The following is a 22,433-nucleotide window of genomic DNA, read 5'->3' as shown; positions in this document are numbered from 1 at the left end:
TGAAACATTTGTTATAAATTAACCACAAAACCGACGCCCCCCCCCCCCCCCCCCCCACATATATATTAACCCCAAAAAAAGATTTAAGAATACTAGATGAATCAATTTTTTTTAGCAATGTTTAAAAAGAAGAAAATTATCAAAAAACAGTTAGTGCAAACATTAAAGTTGCGATTTCAATAATTGTGAGGTTACCATTAAAGTGTCTAACTAGAGGCTGACTCTTGGGACAGCTGAGCAGATGAGAAATGGAAAAATAAAATTTTGTCCAAGAGTCAGTGTGTGTATCATTGCAGCTTGTAAGCTAACTCAACATTCAGACTGGGCCCCTCATCCTGGGGTCATCTCCCCCACAAGCAAACACTCCCTGCAGGACGTAGTGTCAACCTTTACTGCAAGCTACCGCCCTTTAGCCCATGCTAACTGCTGATGTTTGGTGCCTTCCTGTCCAACAGATCGCAGGCCAACTCCCCGCCAACACAAGCTTTATCCCTTTGCCGTTTCTTCCCACTGTGATTATATCATCTGTTCTTTGCCACAAAGTCCACATCCATCATATTCGCTGGCTTGAATTGCTTCCAATCGCTGAATTATATCCACTCTTAAACTCACTTGTTCGCTGTCAGTGGCTGTGGGAAACACTCCAGCTCCCCATACCAGAATCATTCAAGTAAAGTGAAAACACACCAAAACATGAAAATCCAGTCAGAGGACTCTGCAGTCTCTGCAGACACAGTCACCACCACACACGGGATGATTGAGCAACAATACCTTTGTATAAAAGCTACTGACACTGCCTTTAAGGAAGCAAAAATAAGATCACAACATTTGAAAACTCATCAAATGTGTACTTCACATCTGCATTTACATTTATCTTCAAATTTTATATGAGTCACAAGTATCCGCCATGAGCATTAAGAGCTGTGAATGAATGCATGAATTAGGAATGAGAGTGACTACTTCCAGCAGTTTAGTAAGACTAAAAGTCTTTTGGGCCGGGTTTACTATGGCTAATAAGGAGTCAGGGATTATCTCAGGCTTATGCTTGCAGAAATGTTCATATTTAATTAAAATGTGTCATCACAGGACACTTTGCTGTTACAGGTGCATGGCAATTAGAAAAAAGCAGCAAAAAAAAGAGGACGAATGGTTTCTCGTCAGGTATCACCTGGTCTCATTGAGTGCACAGGATTGTCTTCTTTTTCTCAAAGCTGTAGCTCAGACAATTCAACAAAACATTTGAACAAATCCAACATCATCTTTCTCAGGTTGTCCCTCCAAATCATGCAGCAATATGAAATTTAACATTTTGCTACACATATGGGTAAAGCTCTTTATGAGATTGTATGAATGATGTTTTACCACATCCATTACCCACACTGCAACTGTTGAACAGCTGAAGAATGTGTTCTGTCTTCCTGCTGCAGTGAGGAGACAGCAGGGAGGCGGATTAACAGGACTATGTACATGAAATAGATAACAGCTCTTGCCAGAGAGAGACACTTTCACCTTGAACTAAGCCATCATTATTGAATCTGCTGAAGAAACACAGGGGGAACTAGCAGAGAGAGGAGCAGAGGCACAGGAGGAATAAAGAAGGCTCACGGTGGCAACACAGAAAAAGAGCTGATTGACTGAAAATGTGCTCAGGCCACAAACAAAAACCTAATGCATTGTTGGAAATGTATTTTATGAAAGAAATAATTCTGAAATAGGAAGAAATCCGTTATCTATTCCATGTGTTTCCAAAGATTATAAATCAGTAAGTCATAGTTTTGCTGGGATTATAACGCTCTAATCGACAGATAGTCATCATCAAGCAGAAGGGGCGGCTGTGGCTCAGTGGTAGACTCATTAACAATATCAGCTGACACATTCAACAGAAAGCGAGCAATGTGTGTGAAAAGGAGTAGGATTGACATTAAGGATTCAGAATACAGAGATTTTGTTTTCCCATTCCATTTGCACATTATATGTATTTATATTACACAGCATGACATTTTTATTTGTAGTACATGTTCAGCATGCTGTAAATGAAATGGAAAAGTCACACAGTAAAAGTGTTTTTAAGAAAATTATTGTTAAATATCATTAGAAAAATAGAAATATCAAAAGTGTTTGAGATACAGCACAGCATTGGAATTATGTGGAGTTTCTAAAGTTTAGATGATATTTGAAAAAGAGTTTATGTAGTTTAGAGTGCAGCAGAGATTTTAAATGTTGTGTGTTTTATGTATTTATGGGTTTTTTTGTGTGGCGTTTTGACAAAGAGGGACATCGTTTCAGGAACTGTGATTATGCAATAATGAGAAACTGTATGAAGGGATTCCTTTTGGTCAGTTTGCTGACCCCTGGAAACCCCCCTCATCAACCACGTCTTTTGATATCAACCTCTCTGCAGCAGGCATGCAGCTTTTATTAGCGAAAAAAAATTGTTTTCACTTATTATAGCGTGCGTGTGTGTGTGTGTGTGTGTGTGTGTGTGTGTGTGTGTGTGTGTGTGTGAAAGAAGGAAAGATACATTTAGAGATAACAGTAAATCTCTGTTGAATTCCCTTTTTGGATAGGACATGAGGGCCCAGGTCTGGACTCAGAATGAGAGAGAATGTGTGTGTGTGTGTGTGTGTGTGTGTGTGTGTGTGTGTGTGTGTGTGTGTGTGTGTGTGTGTGTGTGTGTGTGTGTGTGTGTGTGTGTGTGTATTTGTTTGGGTAAACACAGGCACACTGGAATAACCTGTTCTGTCTTTACATATGATTCAGTTTGCAGCCTGACTTGACTTTCCTGTTTTAGCTTTCTGCATTAAAAGGCAAAATGCCACATGTAGAAGGGAGGTAAGAGTAAGAGGGAGACAAGTACTCAGATGTTTAGCCAGCTGTGAGAGGGTAAGTTTGCATTAACCATTAACAAATGCTATTACAGGTTTAAAATGCTATTAGCTTGCTCAAACTGAAATGACAGAAATGTCTTCAGCCTGAAAAAGCTGGAAGAGGAACCCCCGTACTTCTCTGATATTCAGTCTTGGCCATATTCATGATGGTCCTGTTTTAAAGCATTTTGTATTCTTAAGTTCTCTAAATGTAACAAAGTACTCTGAAAATGTGCTGTAGTGTAAAGATCTAAATGGTGTTTGACAGTTACAAGACTTTAAAACATGTGTTGTCTGGTCAGTGAAGACTTTCGAATCAGTCACTGAGGGTTGTTTAGCTGCAGGAATAGATGGTGTTTGATTGGAATGGCATGCCTAGCAGATTTATTCCCACATGGTTCATAATGCAGTGACTATCCAAAACATTATACATGATGTATCAAATAAATAAGTACAGGAATCTCAGCAAATCTTCAAGATATCTGTGCTGGGGCTCCATCATCGAGCCACACATACTCACACAGTGAATTCTAACTGTCAGTCAATCAGTCAAGTTGACAGGCAGGCAGCTTGCCAAGTTTCTGTGTTGAGACAGAACATCTACAACCCAGTGGGATGTTTGAGAAGAGATGCAGATGTTATTGTCTGGATGGTGTGAGAGAGGTTTGGAGGTTAAACACAGAACAAGAGATTTAGACAGAGGGGAAAAAGAGAAAAGGTCAAGAAATACAAGGAGGATAGAAGATAACAGAAAATAATATCAGAGAAAAAGGAAAGAAGGAAAGAGAGGATAACATGAGACTGAACAAATACAGACAAAGTTGTGTTTTATAATGACAGTGAAGCAGAAAGACGGAGAGGTGTGACTAAACACATATTAGTGCTGCATCAGTGTGACTTTTAAACTCTGACTGTCAATGGCAAGGACAGTTTCACTCACATCTTGGTACATTTAAAAAATAATGAATAAAAAAAGCTAGCAGATTATATGATGCCATTGAGTGTGCAAAACCCCTGACTTGCATTGATAAGTGGAATAGGATATGTAGTTTGTGGTGTTGGCTGTCAGAGAATGTAAGTTAATGCAGTTGATTGTTTTATCACTAAATTTAACTTGTGTTTCATTTTCATTGGTCAAGTTGCAATTTAACAGCATGGGGTTATGTGGATGTAGCTTTGCACACGTTTTAAACGCTTTTATGTGCATTTCTTCCTTTAAACCAGATTTATTTTATTAGGAAGTTGAATTCGTTGTCATTCATACCGTATACTGTGTGTGAGTGCATAAAGATGCAGGCAATATATTATCACAATTTTATTATATATTTGTATTATTATTATTATTATTATTATTATTAATAATAAATTATTTAAATTGCACCTTTAATGTTTGCACTGACTGTTATTTAATGTCTGGTTTTTGATAATTTTCTTCTTTTTTAACATCGCTAAAAAAAATATATTTTTCTAGGGGTATTCTCAAATCTTTTTTTGGGGTTAATATATATGTATGGGAGGGGGGACGTCGGTTTTGTGGTTTAATTTGTAACAAATGTTTCATGTCATGTACGTCTTTGTAACCTCCTACTGGATGCTTTGAATTTCCCTCGGGATCAATAAAGTATCTATCTAACTATCTATCTTTTGTGTAGTCTAAACCAGTGTGCAGGCACATTATACATGTACCTACATCTGAGGACACAAAGCATGTAGACCATAAGTGCCCTCATATCTTGTTTATTTGAGATGGAAGCACTGGAGGCCAGGATGTGTGAATGCACTCAAGGATGTGTGTCTGTTTGTTACGTTCTGAGGAAGTGGTTTCTTATCAGCAAATGTTCATGTTGGTGTGAGAGGCTGTTGGGAAAGTATCTCCCCTTCCCTGCCCTCTTGACACATCTAATTTTAAATTGTGAAGGAGATTGTATGCAGTAGATGGTCGGTAAGATGTGCTGCAGTCAACACTCTGCAGAAGTAAGACCTTAAAATACAGAAATCGTGAGGTTTGAAGTGGAGCCAGCGATGTCTGAGTTGGTGACAATGGTGCTCTAAAATTCAAAGCTTAGAAGTGTTTTGTATTTTTAACATGTTTTTTTATGATGACCTGTTTTTGTCTGTTTCAGTCTGCAGAGTTCTTTGATATGCTGGAGAGGATGCAGGTACGATTTATTTATTTATAATTTAATATAATTTCTGTGACTCCAGTTCTTTTCTTCATTAATCTTTGTATCTCATCCTTTTATGAACATCTCAGTATCTCCATCCTCCCTCTCTGATTAATGATTCAATCAGTGTAGATCTGCTGCCTAGATCAGTCTGTTGCTCAGATTGGATAAAAGACATGCTGGGGACATAGAACAGAATAATAGCACTGGAAAGTTCTAGACTGGAAGAACTTTTCCTTAAGGAATCCATCCATGCAACTTATATGAACCCTACCCCGGCCCCTTAGGGCATGGAGCTTTGAGTACTGGGGGGACCAATGGAGATGTGAAAGGGGTTGATAGAGGAGAAAGAAGGTTTGAGGAGAAGTTTTAGGCAATGGAAAGATTAAAAGGGAAAGTGTCCAAAGCAAGGTAGAAAGAGGAGGTGAGGGCATAATTTAACCATAAAACTGGTTAATGATTAACAATTAGATCCCAACTTAACTGAACTGAGCAGCAACCATGCATGTAGTCATTGGAAATGTTTTGAAGATGAGAAGTTAAGAAAAATCCATTTTGAGTAGTCAGTATTATACAACCACCCTTGAATACATGAAACTATCCAACAAAAAAGAAGAAATGCTGCTGGCTTTAGTGTCTCCCTGATTTTATAGTCTCTCATTTTGAGTCATAATTTTTCGATAACTTTAGTGTATTTTAACACTGTGCTGTTGCTGAGGCAATAAACCTTTAATGATCTGCTTCTTAAGATAGTCTAAAACACGGCCCCCACAAGATAATTTGTCTTTTTATTTATGTCTTTAGAAACAGGGTTATGGGCCGAGGGCTCACCAGTGGACCTGCTCACTTGTATCTTTACAAACATCAGCTCGCTGTCTGTAGCTCTGCCTCGTATAAATACACTTTTGGACCTCAGCGCTCAGTGTGCTACAATGCTATACTCTGGATGGTGCTGATGAAGGTCGCCTTGTTGACCGATGTCTTATTTTCCCTCCTTTCTCCTCCCTCTTCTTACTGCGCCCCCACCACCCCTCCTCCCTCCTCCTTCTTGTGTTCTGTCTGGGTCTTTGTTATCACCTTGTGACTATAACAGCTGCTCAATCAATTTGCACTCAGACCAATACACACCATTGCCTGCAGACTGTGTGCGTGTGTTTATTGGGGCTCATGTGTTTGGTTTGTACAGTCTGTTTTTCTCACATGATTTAGTCATTATCTTTACGTTTTTATGTTCAGACATTTTGAATGAATTTGTTTCCTCACATGCTCATGATTACAAAAACTGTGTCAATGGTCCTGAACTCTAAATGGCCAATTATCCTTTTTGAATTTTTATATCTCCATACTGTTTATCCAAAACACAGTAGATTTAGAAAACAGCAGTCTTTGTCCTAAAGGAAAGGTTGTGGCAAATGAGGAAATGAATGTGCATGTGTGGAAGCTGGATCCAAGAAGAGAGAAGGATAAACTGTTACCTGTGGGAATGTGTCCGTGTACAGTACAGTGTGTGTGTATGTTTTGAGGAAAGTGATTGAGCATGACTCACTTATTTGTCACCTGCCAACAGAGACAATGCGGCCTGAGAATGAGAATGTCATGTTCAAGCACAGTTTTTTTAATGCACAAATAAAAATAGCATTTTTTTTTTTTACCTTTGTGCTTTTCCGTCCTCATGCTGCATACGGAAACTAAAAAGGTTCCTAAGGCGGAAGAGACCAAAAAATGGAAGGTGTGACAAGACCTCAGATACACCAGTACACAACTCATAAGTTGTTGTTGTTGTTGTTGTTGTTGTTGTTGTTATTGTTATTTAGTCCTCAATTTCTCTGCATTCTTTCCTTTATCACCTCCTAATAATGCATCCATTGTCCATGCATTTGATCTTGTCTCATCGTTTTCCCATTCTTAACACTCCTCTTAATGCTATTCAGTTTTACAGGGCTTTGTGCAAAATCAATTGCTTCCTGATCTGATTGATTAAACGTTGAACAAACTCCAACTGTCAATTCATCCTTTCTTAAACTGCCACAATCCTGACTCCTGCTGCTGCACAATATGAATGACTTGCTGTTTTGTTGCAGTGTGGTCTCTGAGCCACAGACTCAGCAGTATTTAGAGGTCATACACCAGAGCTGTGCTATGCTAGCAGACTGCTTAATGATAGAGTCCTGCAGCCTGAACCTCAGGGGCTAATGAATGAAAAAGCAGCTTCTGATATCCTCAAGGAGTGACACGTCCTCATTGATTTTTGCTGATGACTCTGCATACCAGGCTGTTGCTTCATTGTCCGACACTCCATACGGCACAAAAAGTTGTTTTTTCCATTTTTTTGACTGTGTTTGTGGCTGTGCTTACAACTTCAACTTGTCAACTATCATTATGGAGAAAATAAATGAAGATAAGCTACATTTAAAGTAGTCATTTTAATACTGTTTGTATGTTCTCTATTTCACAGGATGACTATATTCCCTACCCAAGAATAGAAGATGTGAGTTATTTGTCCTCACATAATACACTAAAAGTACATACACATACATTAAAAGTGGAAGTATTGCTTTATTATTCTTTTTATTTACCTCCTTCCCTGGGCTCTTGTAATAAAGGTTTTGGAGAAAGGTGGTCCATACCCCCAGGTGATCCTGCCTCAGTTTGGGGGTTACTGGATAGAGGATGTGGACGCACCAGCAGGGAGTCCCTCCTCCTCAGAGTCCAGTTTCTGTGGAGAGGAGGATGAAGGAGAAGGCATGAGTCCTGGTGAGGGACGCAGCTACCGCCTGGAGTGTAACGGGACAGCTCGGGCATACCGCAAACATTTTCTTGGCAAGGTTTGTGGGCCTGTGTATTATTGTCAGTTTAGCAATGTATTTCATCTTTTTGTTGGTGTTTGAACTGCATTCTTACTATCACACTTCTCTACACCTATACATCTAGGAACACATGAACTTTTACTGCACTGGCAGCAGCATAGGCAACCTCATCATGTCCTTGAAACACGAGGAGGCTGAGGGACAGGAGTTCCTACGCATCATGCTCAGGTAACAAGAAAAATACTCAGTCTATTTTTTATGTTACAGACTGTAAAGTACATCTTACTATAGCAATAAAATATCTGCATAACATCCTTTATATTGGCTTTTGCCCTTTCTTGAATGACCCATATTTCAGTTCTGTTCAGGCTATGACAATCTTTAACGTGTCAGCTCTCCTCTTATTCTTTGTTCTGTTGATGTTTTTGATGTTTTTCTGCTTGTCAGTGGTACTTTTGGGCAAAATTTAAAAATATTTTTCCATTTTGTCCTATATCAAGGTGTTTCAAGTGAATTATAATATCAAGGCTAAGGGCACACTCACACTAGGCCCAGTTGCCCATACCTTGTCCCCCCTCCTACGTAGGCCTGCACTCACAATGCTCAAGGCTCATCAGCATCAATGTTTCAAATCAGTTTTAGCAGTAGTACTATGAACCTTGTACTACAGCAATGTTTCCTCTTCTTAACCTAAACAGAACCAACTATAATAAGTGATATTTACAAAACTGTCCCAGATCTGCTCTTAACAGCCTAGGTCCCTTGCACACCACTAAGTGCACTTTCAAAAAATGTGCAATTCATGATGGTATTAAAACATGCTATCCATTATTAGTGGATCCATTCCTTAAGTGTGCACAAACCACATCCATTGTTACTAACATTGACAGCTTCTTAAATATTTAGTTATAAACCTCATATTTTTACTCATGGACATGGATTCATACTATTGGGAACATGAACTGCTCAAAGAATCAGAAAGACAATCCAATTATCACAATTGGTGACATTCTCACCTGAAGGCGAGAAAACAATAGAGTAGTGCTGCCAAATATAGGCACAGTAGCCAGTTGACTGCAAATCATAATCTTTCACAGCAGACAGTGATGATGCCATATATAATATTGTAAATATCACACATTCATTTTTGCAAACCTATGTTATGTCTCTGTTGACAATTTCCCTACTTCACCTTATTGCATAAATAGTAATTGGTCTCTTAAAATCAAAAGTTAAAAGTCTCATTGACAGAATCTTACTGGCAGAACCCCTTCTCTTGTTCATTTGCAGGTCAAGGATCAAAACAGTCCATGACAGGATCTCTTTGGCAGGCATCAGCCAGCTGCCCAGTGTCCCCCAGATTGCCAAGGTAAGATACAGATGCAAGTGCACAAGGTGTAAAAAAGGCATTTTCCTGAATTTACAACCATCTACTATTCCTAACTGCAGAGTAAGTTGGAGAGGGAGGGTATCTTTTATGCAGCTTCACATCTAATTATTTATTTATTTGCAGAATTAATGGAAAGAATCTATTGAATTAATTCAATGCACATTAATCAAACATGCTTGAATTACATTTCTTACAATTAATTTAGCTGACGATTTTGTCCAAAGCCACAAAAGCGACATATATCAAGGAGTAAGTACAAACAAGCATCGATCTAGAGAAAAGGAACAAACTTAATGTCATCCATTGTCCTAAAGGAGGTACCTACAAAAACCTATAGCACGGAAATGCTACGGTTTGAGGTCACATATTTTGGCTGCCTTCTTAATGAGAGATTTGATGGTTGTAGCTGGCTAACTGTTCTAAAACAATGTTATTAGAGAAAATAACACAGACTGGAAAGTGAGAGAAGGTCTATGTATGTTTACCTCTGTTGATTATGGGTTATATTTTTTTCCTTTTATGGTTTTGATATCAATTTTGCTAATTTGCAGTTGGCGTGGCTTTACCTTGTTTTTACCTGTGCATTTGTGTGGTGGGAGGCTAGACAAAGTGGGTTTGAATATTTTCTGTTGACCGTCATCGTTATCCTCATCGTCATCATCGTAACTATGAACATTGTTTTGTCTTTTGTTTAGAATTATTTTTAACTCTTTAGTTTAATAAATCAACAAATATATCTGGACTTTGAATTTAATTTTTGATACGGACGAGTCACAGGGTTAGGGTTAGGGTTATTCAGCATTCTCCAATCTAAGCCACCACAATAAAAGGTATTTTATGAGGTTTGCCAGGTTGAACTTTATTGCATCAGAACTTGTTTTAATGTGTTCCTTGAATATAAGAACCAAACACATCAATATACTGAAGTTGGTCTCTCTCCATTTACCAGTACGTGTGGTTGTCGGCCCTCTGCTGGCTGTTGGGAGAAAAACATGCAAACTGTTTTCTTGTATTGAGATTTAAACATGGTTTTTGAATCCATAGTGTACTAGGTAACCTAGCTGTGAATAGGATAGCAGTGATCTGATCTCTTGCTATGCAATTTCTCCCATATGACGCAGAATGAATAATGTGAGCTTAATTTCCTTTCAGCTTCTTTGTGATGATGCCACAGGGCTGAAGTTCAACCCAGTACTGTACCCAAGAGTAAGTTCATTTTCCACCTGTTCTTTTGGTCTGCTTCTGCCACTAGTTGAAGGGGTATTACGAGTTGACAGTGTTACATTCATTAACATGGACACACAACTTTAACCTTCATCAGTAACTTTGTTAATGTTCTACTCATCCATGTCCAATAAATATAGCCTGCCCTTTAGGCCTGAGGTATTTATAAACAACCTTATTACTTTCCATCCCCATCCACCCAACCCCCAAACCAGTACAGTACACAACATAACACATTATATGCATAAGCCCTCTACCTCTCTAACATCTGCCCTTTCCAGTAAGTACACATTAATAAATAATGAATGATAAAAGAGGGTAACAATTTTCTAAAAGGCTGTGACAGACCTGCATCTCCCCCTGTGAGCCCTGTGTAGGAGTGTTATGGAGAATGCTTCCAGCCTGTGCCGCAGGAAAGGAAAAATAAACCATCTGTGTCTCAGTCTGCAGGATCCCCGCCCTCGCTTAAGGACTTACAGTGTGTTGACTTATGTAACATGGGCCTAAAAAAAAAACCTGTCCTAGAACATGCAGGAAAAAACAATTAACACAGAAAGAAGAACAAGCATGTTTCAGGCGGAGTAAGTTAGAAGTTCTTGTTTTTGTTCATGTGCAGGGATCCCAGCTGATAGTAGCTTATGATGAACACGAGGTCAACAACACCTTCAAGTTCGGAGTCATCTACCAGAAATTTGGACAGGTGAGTGATTATGTTCATTTCAGTTATTGTAGTACATCTGGTTTGTTTTACCATGTTTTCTGTCCGATACTCATCATGTGTTTCTTCCTTTCAGACATCAGAGGAAGAGTTGTTTGGGAACAATGAGGAGACGCCGGCCTTTAAGGAGTTTCTCGGCTCTCTGGGTGACAACATTGAACTGCAGGACTTTAAAGGGTTAGTTCAGGACTAAAAGACCAGTGACTAAGAGATTCTGCAAATCTGCTCTACATAGGGAACGGAAAAATGGTCCACAAGAGACAAATTAAGGATGCTACTTAAGTGCAGTAAGAAACTGAAAGGATTAATGACTTTTACCATGATGCAATGTGACCTGCTGTTTCACTTTCAGCATGGAATGAAGATTAACTCCTCGGCGTAAGAGGAAGAAATTAAATAATGTCCAATGTGGACAAATTTTTACAGCTTTATATACAGTACAGACTGAATCCTTCCTGCATTTAATCCCATATTCTCTTTTATAAAGCGTCTCCAGATAACACTTGTTAAAAATTGGCACAATTCAGAAAATGATTGACTGAGTATTTATTTTGCTTGTTGAACACAACATTTGATGGACAATGAATAACATAACAATCTTATCTTATTTCTGAAAGCTTGAGAAATACAACATGATACATGTGCTTTGATACTCTGACAGGTTTCGAGGTGGATTGGATGTTTCTCACGGACAGACAGGCTCTGAATCTGTCTACACTGTCTTCAGACGGAGAGAGATTATGTTCCATGTGTCAACCAAGCTACCTTTCACTGAGGGAGATGTCCAGCAGGTACAGTAACGGCATTGTTGTTTCAAATAACAGTATTTGATTTGAAACCACTACAGGACTTAATGATCTATGTAAGTGGTTCTCAACTAGTCTAGCCTAGGATCCACCACCTAATCCTTCATCAAACAACGAGACTCAAATTTCAGATATGTTTTACCAAATCAGATTTATTAGGTCCAGTTTGGTTTACAGGAACACAGATTCATTCATCGTTTAAAAAGCACTTCATTTACTTTTTGACACATTTTTTTTTTTCATCCACATCTTTGCAACCCACCTGAAGTGGCTCCACATCCCACCAATTGAGAACCACTCCTCTATGTGACACAGAAAAGCTATTTAATATGTCCTTGTTTCAAAGGCCCTCTGAAGTAGAAAGCCACAACCCCAGAACAAACATATCAATCTCATCTCTTCTGCTTCACTTAGCTCCAGAGAAAAAGGCACATAGGGAACGACATCGTGGCAGCGGTCTTTCAGGAAGAGCCCACACCATTCGTTCCAGACATGATTGCCTCCAATTTTCTTCATGCTTATGTGCTGGTACAGGTTGAGAACCCCTGCACAGAAAACACAACATACAAGGTACAAAGAGGGCCTGTGTGATCAAATGAACGACACTGTATATGTCCAATCAGAGACACTACTGATGTGTGACTATATTCTATGTCAACAGGTGTCTGCTGCAGCAAGAGAGGATGTACCTCCTTTTGGACCCCCACTACCCAACCCAGCTGTCTTTAGGAAGGTGAGAGACACAGTTAAGATTAATAGGAGAAATCATTTAATAGACTTGGGTCTGTGATTTACAAATACTAAACTCGTCTATTAAATGTACAGGAAATCTGCTGATTATTTTTTACAATGCAAGTTTTTTTAAATCCAGGGCCAGCCATTCAAGATGTTTTTATTTTTCATTTTATATCTTTATTTTTTATTTTTTTATCCCAGAAGGGCAATCAGGTTTTACACACTTAGGTACTTAGACATACACACATCCTGCACAAACAGAATCTATGGACATGCATTGATGAAGAGATGTAATGTTGAGGGGGCTGCAGCAGTCCTAATGGTGCAGTGCACTCAGGTACTTGAGAAGTGAACTGGCACCACCCCAGCTACCAGAGCTAATTTACACTTTGGTCTGTAATGGGACTTGAACGACCCTCAAGTTCCCAACCCGAGTCTCTACAGATTGAGCTGCTGCTGCCATGTGTGGGAGGTGTTAGAAACTGTTTTTGACCAAGTAATATTAAATGTTTAGAAAGAGAAAAATGTAAATCTACAAAGTACTGCAGCTAGTCTACAGTGTCATAGGGACATACAACACTTGTTACAGGGCTTGTTGTGTTGAGACAAATAATCGAACAAATTCACCTGTGTGACACGGCTGAAAGGTTTTAAATGGAATGCAACACTTAATGCACTTCAATAATGTAATCTTTATAGTGCAAATAAAGGTCACCGTTTTCTTATCACATTGTTGCCCCATCCATACCTCTCTGATTTTAGACCCCTCTTCTCGCCCCCTCTCTCTCCAGGGTCCTGAATTTAGAAACTTCCTCCTGACCAAGCTGATCAATGCTGAAAACGCTTGCTACAAATCCGATAAATTTGCCAAACTGGAGGTGAAACACATTTGCACAACAACACTCAGAAACACTGCAGCGAATCTTAAATTACAATTTCAGTTAATAATCAGCGCTATCATCACTAGCAAAGTGCTCGCTCACTAATGCTCTTCATTTGTAAAAATAATTCCAGGGGCGAACACGAGCTGCGCTGCTGGACAACCTACACGATGAACTCCACAGACAGAGCCAGTCGGCCCTGGGTCTGGGCCAGGCGGGAGAGGAGGAAAAGTTGGAGAATGGGGGCCATGGAGGTCTGCTGGAGTCCTTCAAGGTGATCATGAAAAGAGACATTAGTCAAATGTCCGCTCCTTTGATTTTTATTTAATCACCATCAGATACAACAGGAGTGAGAGTTTTCAAGCTGTAGGTTAACTAAATATCACAAGCCTCCAGGATGACTTAAATTGCTAAACTAATGTGTAATTGCTGCTTTTCTCTACACTCACTTATGCCCTTATATCTAGCCTTCACCCGTGTTTGGGTATGGGTAGGCGCATATCTTTGTGGATCTTGATTATTCTCCTTCATTTACTCAAACTTACTACTCAGTTTTTTCTTTCTCTCTCACTTTCTCTTTGCACTCTTTTGCCCACAGCTGATGCCTTATTTATTTTATTAGAGCAATATTTCCTTGTGTGTGTGTCTCTGTGTGAGAGGAATGTGGAACTAATGTAACCAATTGGCTCTCTTGCTCTTCACAGGCATTGTACACAGCTACTTTGCTCTTTCTGCAAGCAATCCAAGGGGGCGCTGTTGTCATTGTTGTCCTGGCAGTCACTGCATATTACCTGTGTGCGTTGCTGTGAAATTCAACATAAAATCAAAAACATAATTAATAAACATTTTTAATATGATCTTGTTTGTGTTTATATTTTCAAAAACAGCTCCATTCTTTTCTCTGCAATCAATCTTAGAATTAAAGGGTCAAACATTTAAAAAATAACATTACATTACAGATCAGAACGTGTCACACACATATTGTTATAATGCAACACATGAGTATAAAGGAAGAAGAATAAGGATTAGGATTATACAGTTTGTGGTTATTTTCTGAAAAACTGCAACCTCTGGTGGTTGGATTGTCTATGAAACTGAATGTTAACTCATGAAGCCATTTAAAGCAACAAAAAACACTTTTAGTTTTCACCCCTTGTTTACATTTTCATTATTATTTAATTATTCTGTTATTACTCCACCCATCTGCATCATTTCCTTTTCTCTGTGATCCTCTGCCTCATCCACTCATTCCTTTGTTTCTCCTCCATCCAGAGAGCCATGCGTGTTAGGAGCCACTCCATGGAAACCATGGTTGGGTCCCACCGCCACCGCAGCCCAGGGGTAGGGGTCGGGGTCCCGGCCAGCGTGAGTGGAGGAGGGCTGCCGCAGAGCAGCATTGAATGCACAAAGAGCACCTTCACTGTGAGTTCATGGGGATTACTGACACCTGTGTGCTATATATTATACAATACAGACAAAAGCTATTATGCCCAGTGAGCTATGGCATTCTGGGGGAAATGTAAAATTATAGTTTTAGCTATAGTTACTGTGAAAAAGGAGAAACCTCATCTCTAATCTGTGATCTGCAGCCTCCTGTTTTGTCAGCCAAGTCTCCTCTGAAGAGTCCAGTGAAACGGCGCTCAGGCCTCTTTCCTCGCCTCCACTCCAGCACAGACAGCCCGTCAGACAAACACACACGAGGGTGGGTGGTATAATTATAATAATGATGTCAAATCATGGACACTAACAATACAAATTTGGTGTCCATTCAAACAGGCGACAGAAGTTCAGGAAGTCATCGTGTTGGCTTTGTTTCAAATGTGTTCTTTTGTCTGCAGTGACCAAAAGACTTCAGATGTCTTCCTGCCAACTCAAGAAGTGAGGTCAGAGACATCATCCAATCCCAGTTCACCTGAGATCTGCCCCAACAAAGAGAGGTAACACTCCTATTACTGTAAGTCTGACAGATCATTACAGATGTGTTAATAAAAGACAATCATTGTGGATACAAATGTCGATTACAAAGCCACACTCGTATCCTGGTTGTTCTTCTGAGGCTGTGGTGAAGCATGTCATTTTTCTCTTCATCTCTGTTTTTGTCTTTTCAACAGGCCATTTGTTAAGCTGAAAGAGTCCAGTGGTGGCAGGCCAAACATCTCTCGTTCTTCATCCAGCACCAGCAGCTTCAGCAGCGCCACAGGAGAAACAGAAACTCTAGAAGAGACCGAGTCAGTGAGTACAGCACCAGTCGACTCTTATTTTATATATATATATATATATATATATATATATATATATATATATATATATATATATATGATGTCAATGATATATATGATATACTGTATATATAAAATGTCCAAAAAAGTCACAACATTTTCTCCCACCTTATCCACTGCTTACACTGCCGCAAGCGTGTCCTCTAAAAATACTTAAGGTAAATGGTAGGAGAGAACACAACTAGAAACTAGAGTCCTACACTACACTAGAGTGTGTGGTTGTTAGTTTTATCAAAAGTTTGATGGATGAAAATGTAACTACCAAGAACTTCTTTATAGAGAGTGTTGACTTCCTGCATTTAGTATAAACGTATCCATTCATACACATTTCACTGATGCAGCAACAGGAGCAATTTGGAGCCTTGCCCGAGGACTTCAACATGTGAATGCAGGAGCTGGGGACTCCCCAATCACCACTGATCCACAGCTGCCCCATAGGAGCATCCGTTTGGATAGTTCTATGGAGCAGCTGCAGCATACACAAAAAGCAGTGTTTCTTTAATGGTTGTGTCCTGGAATACATATAGATGAAAAGCCTCCCAGAGGTTTTCAGCAAATATTCCAAGACTGCCTTCGGTCAAACTGCAAGTGTTTATGGCTTTGACACTTCTGAACAAACACGCTAATAAGCAAGTTTTAGAGATAGTGGTGGGGATTTTTTTATTTTATTTTATTTTTTTTACTTTTTTTTAAACTGCTGGCTTAAGCTTTTCAAAATGGAATATGTCCTTGTAACTGGTAAATAGTTTTTTGCCATAAAAGAATGTGGTTTAACCTTTATTAAAGCAAAGGTTAGGATGGCTCCCTAAGCATCCTTTGAGTTGAACTCTGGTTGTGCATACAGTACATTCAGACATTAAGGGCTTACATCACATCCTTGATTCTCTGAACCTCCTCAGTGTCAATGCCCTCTGCAACTACAATATAATAATGTCTGCTCCCTCTGTCCCATAGGCCAGCCATCAGTCCATAGGGTCCTCATATGCCTTTAGTCCTGCCCTCAGTGTTGACTGCCAGGTACCAGGTACCCCTGTAATTATGTGTCCTAGTCCAACAGGTACATAGTCCCTCAGAGAGTATTCAGACCATACTGTAAATATGTGTTCTTTAATAATCATTTCATTTCATTCCATCATGTTTCGGTATTGAGCAGATGGGAGAAGTAAGACTTCACCAAGGTCAAACTTGAAGTTCAGATTCGACAAAATGAGCCACTCATCCACAGCTGTGAGTACTGTAATGCCCTCTGGTTTGCATGTTTTGATAAATGTTCCAATAAAGATGTTTTCTTGCTGCAAACATTTGGACCTTTCAAGGATTTACATTTTAAATTATTACAATTAGTGTAGCAGGTAAGACAAAATAAGAACAAGTCTCACCTTTACTCCTCTGGTCTCTTTTGTTATTTTCTGTCTCTTTTAGTCTGAGTAGTTTTGTGGATTTGGAAAAAAAAGAGACTTTCGCCTCAAAGTGGCTGCACAGGCTGATTGATGGAGCTGCAAATACAATACCACACCAACCACGCCAACCAGACTGCTTCCTCAAGCCAAGGATAATATGAAAAGATTACCAAGTGTAAGAGTTCCTACCCTATGTAGACTAACTGACAATACTGTGAGTGTATAGTGAGAAAAAGCAGCTGAAATGTGGCTTTATTTTGAACCTTCCTTTGGGTACAAAAGGTAGCCCAGACTTTGTCTCATTACATGTAGCTGTATCTCAGTCATTCTGTTCACTGTACAAAGTCCTAGCATGGTGGGCCAAGCTAGACTCTGCCTAAGCTCTTTCTCAAGTTTATAACAGTAATGGTCTCAAAGAATGCTAACATGAGACTATGGCTGAACTGTTAGGTGACTGCTGAATGGTCAGAGGAAAAGACATCTTTAAGAATAGTTAGACATCAGGATAATCCCTTTTGCCTTTAAAACTTGATGATACATTTGGCCACAGTTTCTCTTTAGGGGAAAGAAGTGTGCACATGACAAATGCCCAGATATGTGACATACAGTAGCAACATTTTGAAGACACCACTGGGAGTCTTAGTTGACTCTGTCAGGATCTGAGTTTGTTCTTTGCTTATAAAATGCCCATTAAAGGAACCTCTTATTTTGGAGATATTTTTGTAAACTTTGCTAGCTGCTGCATTGTGTCTGCTGCACTTTAATCCAAACATTGCTGCAATTCACTTGATACAATAACATGATCTCTGTGTATTTAAGGGTTACTTCATATTACTGAACTCAAGTGCTTGGGCAGTGGAAATGTCTTTATTTAGGGAGGAGTTGGGTACACTGCCAACTCCATTTGCCATAAGCTTAATTTAGCCAAAGCTGCGCCTTACAATCTTGCAAAGCCTGTTTCACCACTGATGGCTCGGCCTGTCCGTCTGTCTGTCCCTGTCATTATGTGAGAGGTTAAGAATCTACTGGATCCGGTTACAGCACAGTTGTTAGTAGCAGATAAACCCCCACATATGCTAAGAATAGACTTCATGCACTCACCTTCTGATAACTTCCATAGAAACTTTGTATGCTTTCATATCCAGTTAAAACAGGAAAACTTCTAAACAGGAACTTCTCCAGGGTCTGAAGTGTCCCAGCGAGCTCAAGATGATGACTTGAAAAACAGTGCTTTAGGTTAAGTTAATCTTTGTATCACCTTCAGAATCAACTCTTTGAATGTGAACTTTGATCGTTTTTTTTTTATTTACAGTCTTTGGTTTGAAAAAAAAACTTTTTAATTTATTTTTTAAATGTATTTTGCAAAGCCAATTGCATAAAAGCACAGCAGGACAATAGGTTAGCTCCAGTTCTCGACTACTCCATAACATTAGACTGCAGCTGCACAAACTAGAACTAGCAGCACAAAGTAGAAGCTACTCAAGAAAAAGCTTAAAGACACACTAATGTGTTTTCTATGCGACCAAACAGCCAAGCCTGTAGGTTTTTTGTCAGAATGTTGATGTACTCTTACAGCTGTTGGAAAGAGTAGGGTGAACAAGAGTGTGAAATCCCTGAGGGTTTAAAGGGTGAGTCCAACAACAACAAATACTCTGCTTTATAATACAGGCATCTTTAAAATATTCAACAAGCTGTTCAGAGAGGTGAGAAGTACATTGACTGGACTGTAAGCATATGTGTGCTCTGTTAGTATAGACTGGTGCTTACACCTTCAGAAAGGGAAGCATGCAGCTATGATACAAAGGCAGGATCTTCAGATATATTAGGTTTGTTGCAGGTATTGCCTGAAATTCTTGCAGCGTTTTCTCTGTTCATATGCTTTATTTATTCAATTTGTTTTGAGTCTTTTGCATTGATGTCATGTAAAAATGTAATTGCGAAGTGAACTTATTAAAACAGTGAAATAATTAAAGGATATATATATTAATTTAAATGATGTCAAAACAGGTAAATGTATTTTTTCTTGTATATGTTATGTCCTGTGCCATTGAGAATTTATTCTAAAATAAAATGTTGTATTTTGTGTCTATCATTTGTCATCCTGTTTTAAATTTCAAATAACCTTTTTTTTTGCAACACCTTCAGGGTGGTTCAGCTGCTCCACATGCTGTTAGTCACATTTGATGCATGAAGAAGGATTTAAGACTTTTTTATTCGTCAAAAAAAAAAAAAGGACGATCAGATCACACACTCATGATAGAGAAAAAAGACGCTCCCAGGTCCCATCAATCTATTTTAAAGGTTACATTAAGACATTCATAATCAAGTTGAAATGAATAGATAACTGATCTGCAGCTGACAACTTTGCACCTCTATTATGTTTTGACAACAGTCTGAAATTTGAGGGATGAGTACACAGTTGACTGGGGAGGCTCTCTGGTGGCTCCATGTTGACTCAGTGCTCCCTGGGAAATATCTGCATACACCACCTGTAACATTGTAAAAACATTAAATAAAGAAAACAAATGAGTACAAGGGTTTATGCCTGAACTGCACCAAATAATGTTATGCGCATATATGCACAAAGAGCATCTTGCTGTAAAATACAAAGTTCCATCACCTCAGTGTTCCTCTGGGGCTTTGGGGGTGCTGTAATATGCAAAACAAAAAAAACAATTTAGTTATAGACAGTAGTTTTGACAATGCTTAAATAACTTTTACCAGTAGAACAGAAAACAAGTTCTTAATAGTTTACCTCTCTGAGATGAGGAGCTACATTTCTGATTTACTGGTTTATGTTTCAGGGTTGGCAGACATGGTGTTGGAAGGTGCGGAGTCGGGTGTGGTTGATTTCTGTATAAGTCATCATGTGCTGGAACTGGCTGAGGCTTGACTTGTGAACTCATAAAACGTGCCAATCCCAGAATGATGGGAAGACAAAAAGACGCTCCAGCACAGACAAAAACTCTGTGCGATACACTCCTCTGCAATGGGAGAGCTGAGGGAGGAGACAGAATAAGTTAAGCATTTATACATGTCTGCCTCAAAACTGGAAATCAAATGACCCTCTTGTTATTGTATATTGTTTGTTACCGTGGTTATTGCAGCTCTGCAGTTCTTTTTCTTTGATATAAATAATACAACATGAAGTACACTGACATGCTTACACACCCATTCATTTGCACATGGCACCAATTATCAAAATATGTATCATTATGCATACCTGCAGTAATGTTCACATAAGTCCAATGCCCCTGAGCAGTTTCACCTTCGACCCATTTAACTTTACATCCATATGAACCTTCATTTGATTGGTCGACCCTGACAATATACAAAGTTAGTCGTGTTTCATTGGCTGAGAGCGTCGCGCTGCTTAAGCCATGCCTCACACTTTCCTTAATCATGTAATCAGTATTTTCTTCTGTTGAATTTCTCCACATCCAGTCCCCCGTCCATGTGTCTCCACAGTGCTTGACCACGCAGGACAAAGACAAACTGTCCCCTGCAGTTACATGAAGTGTCAAACGTCTCGCCAGGACAGTCTTGCTGCACTCTTCACAGAGACCTGGGAAAAGAAAGTGTCCTTTAGCAAATAAAAGAAGCTAATGTGTATATATAAATGCAATGAAGTCTGTTTTCATATCCCGACTTTTGACATGTTTCATACAGCAAGACAGTAGGTAGCTATGTAGGTACTTTATTAATCCTTTGCAGGAAATTACATTGTCACAGCAGCAACTGAAATCACAGTCAAGACACCAAACAAACAAAAAATAACAGATATCATTTAGAAATATCATTAAAAGACACTAAGATCAGTAATTTTTTCAAAACTAGACTAAAACTTGGGAGTTATAAATAAAATATATCCTACAAATGTAATTAACCTTAAGTGTGCAAAAGTATCCAGTGTGCAAAAATCTGAGTAAGTTTATTTATAAATAAATAAATATGAGTAACTATAAGTAGTAGTACAGTGTGTGAGGAAGAAAGTCTGAAAATATTAGTGTTAGGAAGGATTACAATTAAGTTATTATGACAAATACCAACTATCTCCAACAAACTGTGAAAGTCTTCAAGTGTTGAATTGATTTTACTGCAGTATCATTTGGTGGGATTTCTTCAGTTACCTGCATAATTAGGTGCAAGTAAAAACCTGCATAATTAGGTGCGAGTAAAGGTTTTTTTACTAGAACCTAAATGTTTAACAGTTGTTGTTTTTTTCCCGACAGTATCTGACTTACAATTAACACATTCAGAAATAGATTATTTTTTAATTGAGACTTACCAAAAAAGAATGTCATCTTAATGAAACACCTTACAGAATAACGTTCATTTATCTACTGCAACAAAAGTGAATTAAAAGTTGAAAGATATTTTTCTTGTTTGACTGAGAACTCAGATTTTAAACATGTTACTTACCAGACTGAAGAAGGCAGAGACAACTGATGGTACTGAGAAGATAAGAATGTAATTTTGTGTTGGTCATGATTCATCGAAGGTTTTTCCTCCTCTGTATAGACTAAGTATACGGCATGTCAGGAAGGCTTCATTACTTGACTTGACTTAACTTGTTCTGAACTGCTTGTTTCTCTTTCTTAGGAATCTATTTAGTTCTCCTTTCTCTTACTTTCTTTTCCTGTTCTGGATCATCTACAGGCTTTCCATTATCCTGCTCTTTTTTCACAATAGAACTGAAGGAAGGAAGTGACCCACTAAAACCTACCCCTCAACAAACACACACACACACACACACACACACACACACACACATACACATACTTTCAGCGCCACGCACACACACACACACACACACACACACACACACACACACACACACACACACACACACACACACACACATACACATACTTTCAGCGCCACGCACACACACACACACACACACACACACACACACACACACACACACACACACACACCTCGTAAATGGGAACATAATTTTCAGAAAGGAAGGTCAGCTTTAAGGAAACCGCGATACAGAACAGGGGGGGGGGGGGGGGGGGGGGAATTAAATAATATTGAAACTAAGTGGTTGTTTTGTTTGACTTTCCAGTCATGGAGCACTCTACTACAACACAGTCCTTGTCCAACCTTAAGCCTTCTTGACATTCATGCTTCTATATAATTGTTGCAGAAAACA

General features: G+C 39.0%; 2 protein-coding genes across 12 annotated transcripts in view; one reads left to right on the top strand and one right to left on the bottom strand.

Moving 5' to 3' along the window:
- rap1gap2a (RAP1 GTPase activating protein 2a) overlaps positions 1-19,359 on the top strand; it is a 73,279-nt gene extending 53,920 nt beyond the window's left edge. For 5 of the 11 annotated variants that reach the window (XM_020644557.3, XM_020644556.3, XM_029279470.2 and 2 more), the window contains 21 exons: positions 4,991-5,026; positions 6,729-6,761; positions 7,488-7,520; positions 7,636-7,857; positions 7,964-8,067; positions 9,130-9,208; positions 10,382-10,435; positions 11,070-11,153; positions 11,248-11,348; positions 11,833-11,962; positions 12,392-12,547; positions 12,639-12,710; positions 13,504-13,590; positions 13,727-13,867; positions 14,866-15,015; positions 15,183-15,295; positions 15,432-15,530; positions 15,705-15,825; positions 16,827-16,929; positions 17,026-17,099; positions 17,295-19,359. In XM_020644557.3, coding sequence (XP_020500213.1) covers positions 4,991-5,026; positions 6,729-6,761; positions 7,488-7,520; positions 7,636-7,857; positions 7,964-8,067; positions 9,130-9,208; positions 10,382-10,435; positions 11,070-11,153; positions 11,248-11,348; positions 11,833-11,962; positions 12,392-12,547; positions 12,639-12,710; positions 13,504-13,590; positions 13,727-13,867; positions 14,866-15,015; positions 15,183-15,295; positions 15,432-15,530; positions 15,705-15,825; positions 16,827-16,929; positions 17,026-17,099; positions 17,295-17,303 — 2,001 coding nt within the window. In that variant the 3' untranslated portion in view covers positions 17,304-19,359. Of the gene's footprint in view, positions 1-94; positions 2,884-4,990; positions 5,027-6,151; positions 6,209-6,728; positions 6,762-7,487; positions 7,521-7,635; positions 7,858-7,963; positions 8,068-9,129; positions 9,209-10,381; positions 10,436-11,069; positions 11,154-11,247; positions 11,349-11,832; positions 11,963-12,391; positions 12,548-12,638; positions 12,711-13,503; positions 13,591-13,726; positions 13,868-14,865; positions 15,016-15,182; positions 15,296-15,431; positions 15,531-15,704; positions 15,826-16,826; positions 16,930-17,025; positions 17,100-17,294 lie in introns of those variants that run through there. The other 6 variants (XM_065960033.1, XM_065960034.1, XM_020644555.3 and 3 more) reach the window with 4 other exon arrangements.
- A 106-nt stretch (positions 19,360-19,465) lies between these two features.
- Positions 19,466-21,994, bottom strand: si:dkey-52l18.4 (uncharacterized protein LOC560708 homolog). The gene is made up of 5 exons (XM_020644610.3): positions 21,695-21,994; positions 20,496-20,837; positions 20,028-20,270; positions 19,893-19,921; positions 19,466-19,761 (listed from the first exon to the last, which is right to left on the bottom strand). The coding sequence occupies exons 1-5, from the start codon at positions 21,759-21,761 to the stop codon at positions 19,648-19,650; spliced, it is 795 nt and encodes a 264-aa protein (XP_020500266.1). The 5' UTR covers positions 21,762-21,994; the 3' UTR covers positions 19,466-19,647.
- Between the last annotated feature and the right edge of the window lie 439 nt (positions 21,995-22,433).

The sequence above is a fragment of the Labrus bergylta genome, chromosome 11 (genome assembly GCF_963930695.1).
Source record: "Labrus bergylta chromosome 11, fLabBer1.1, whole genome shotgun sequence".
In the NCBI taxonomy this organism is placed as follows: Eukaryota; Metazoa; Chordata; class Actinopteri; order Labriformes; family Labridae; genus Labrus; species Labrus bergylta.
This window is presented reverse-complemented; position numbering and strand designations above follow the sequence as displayed.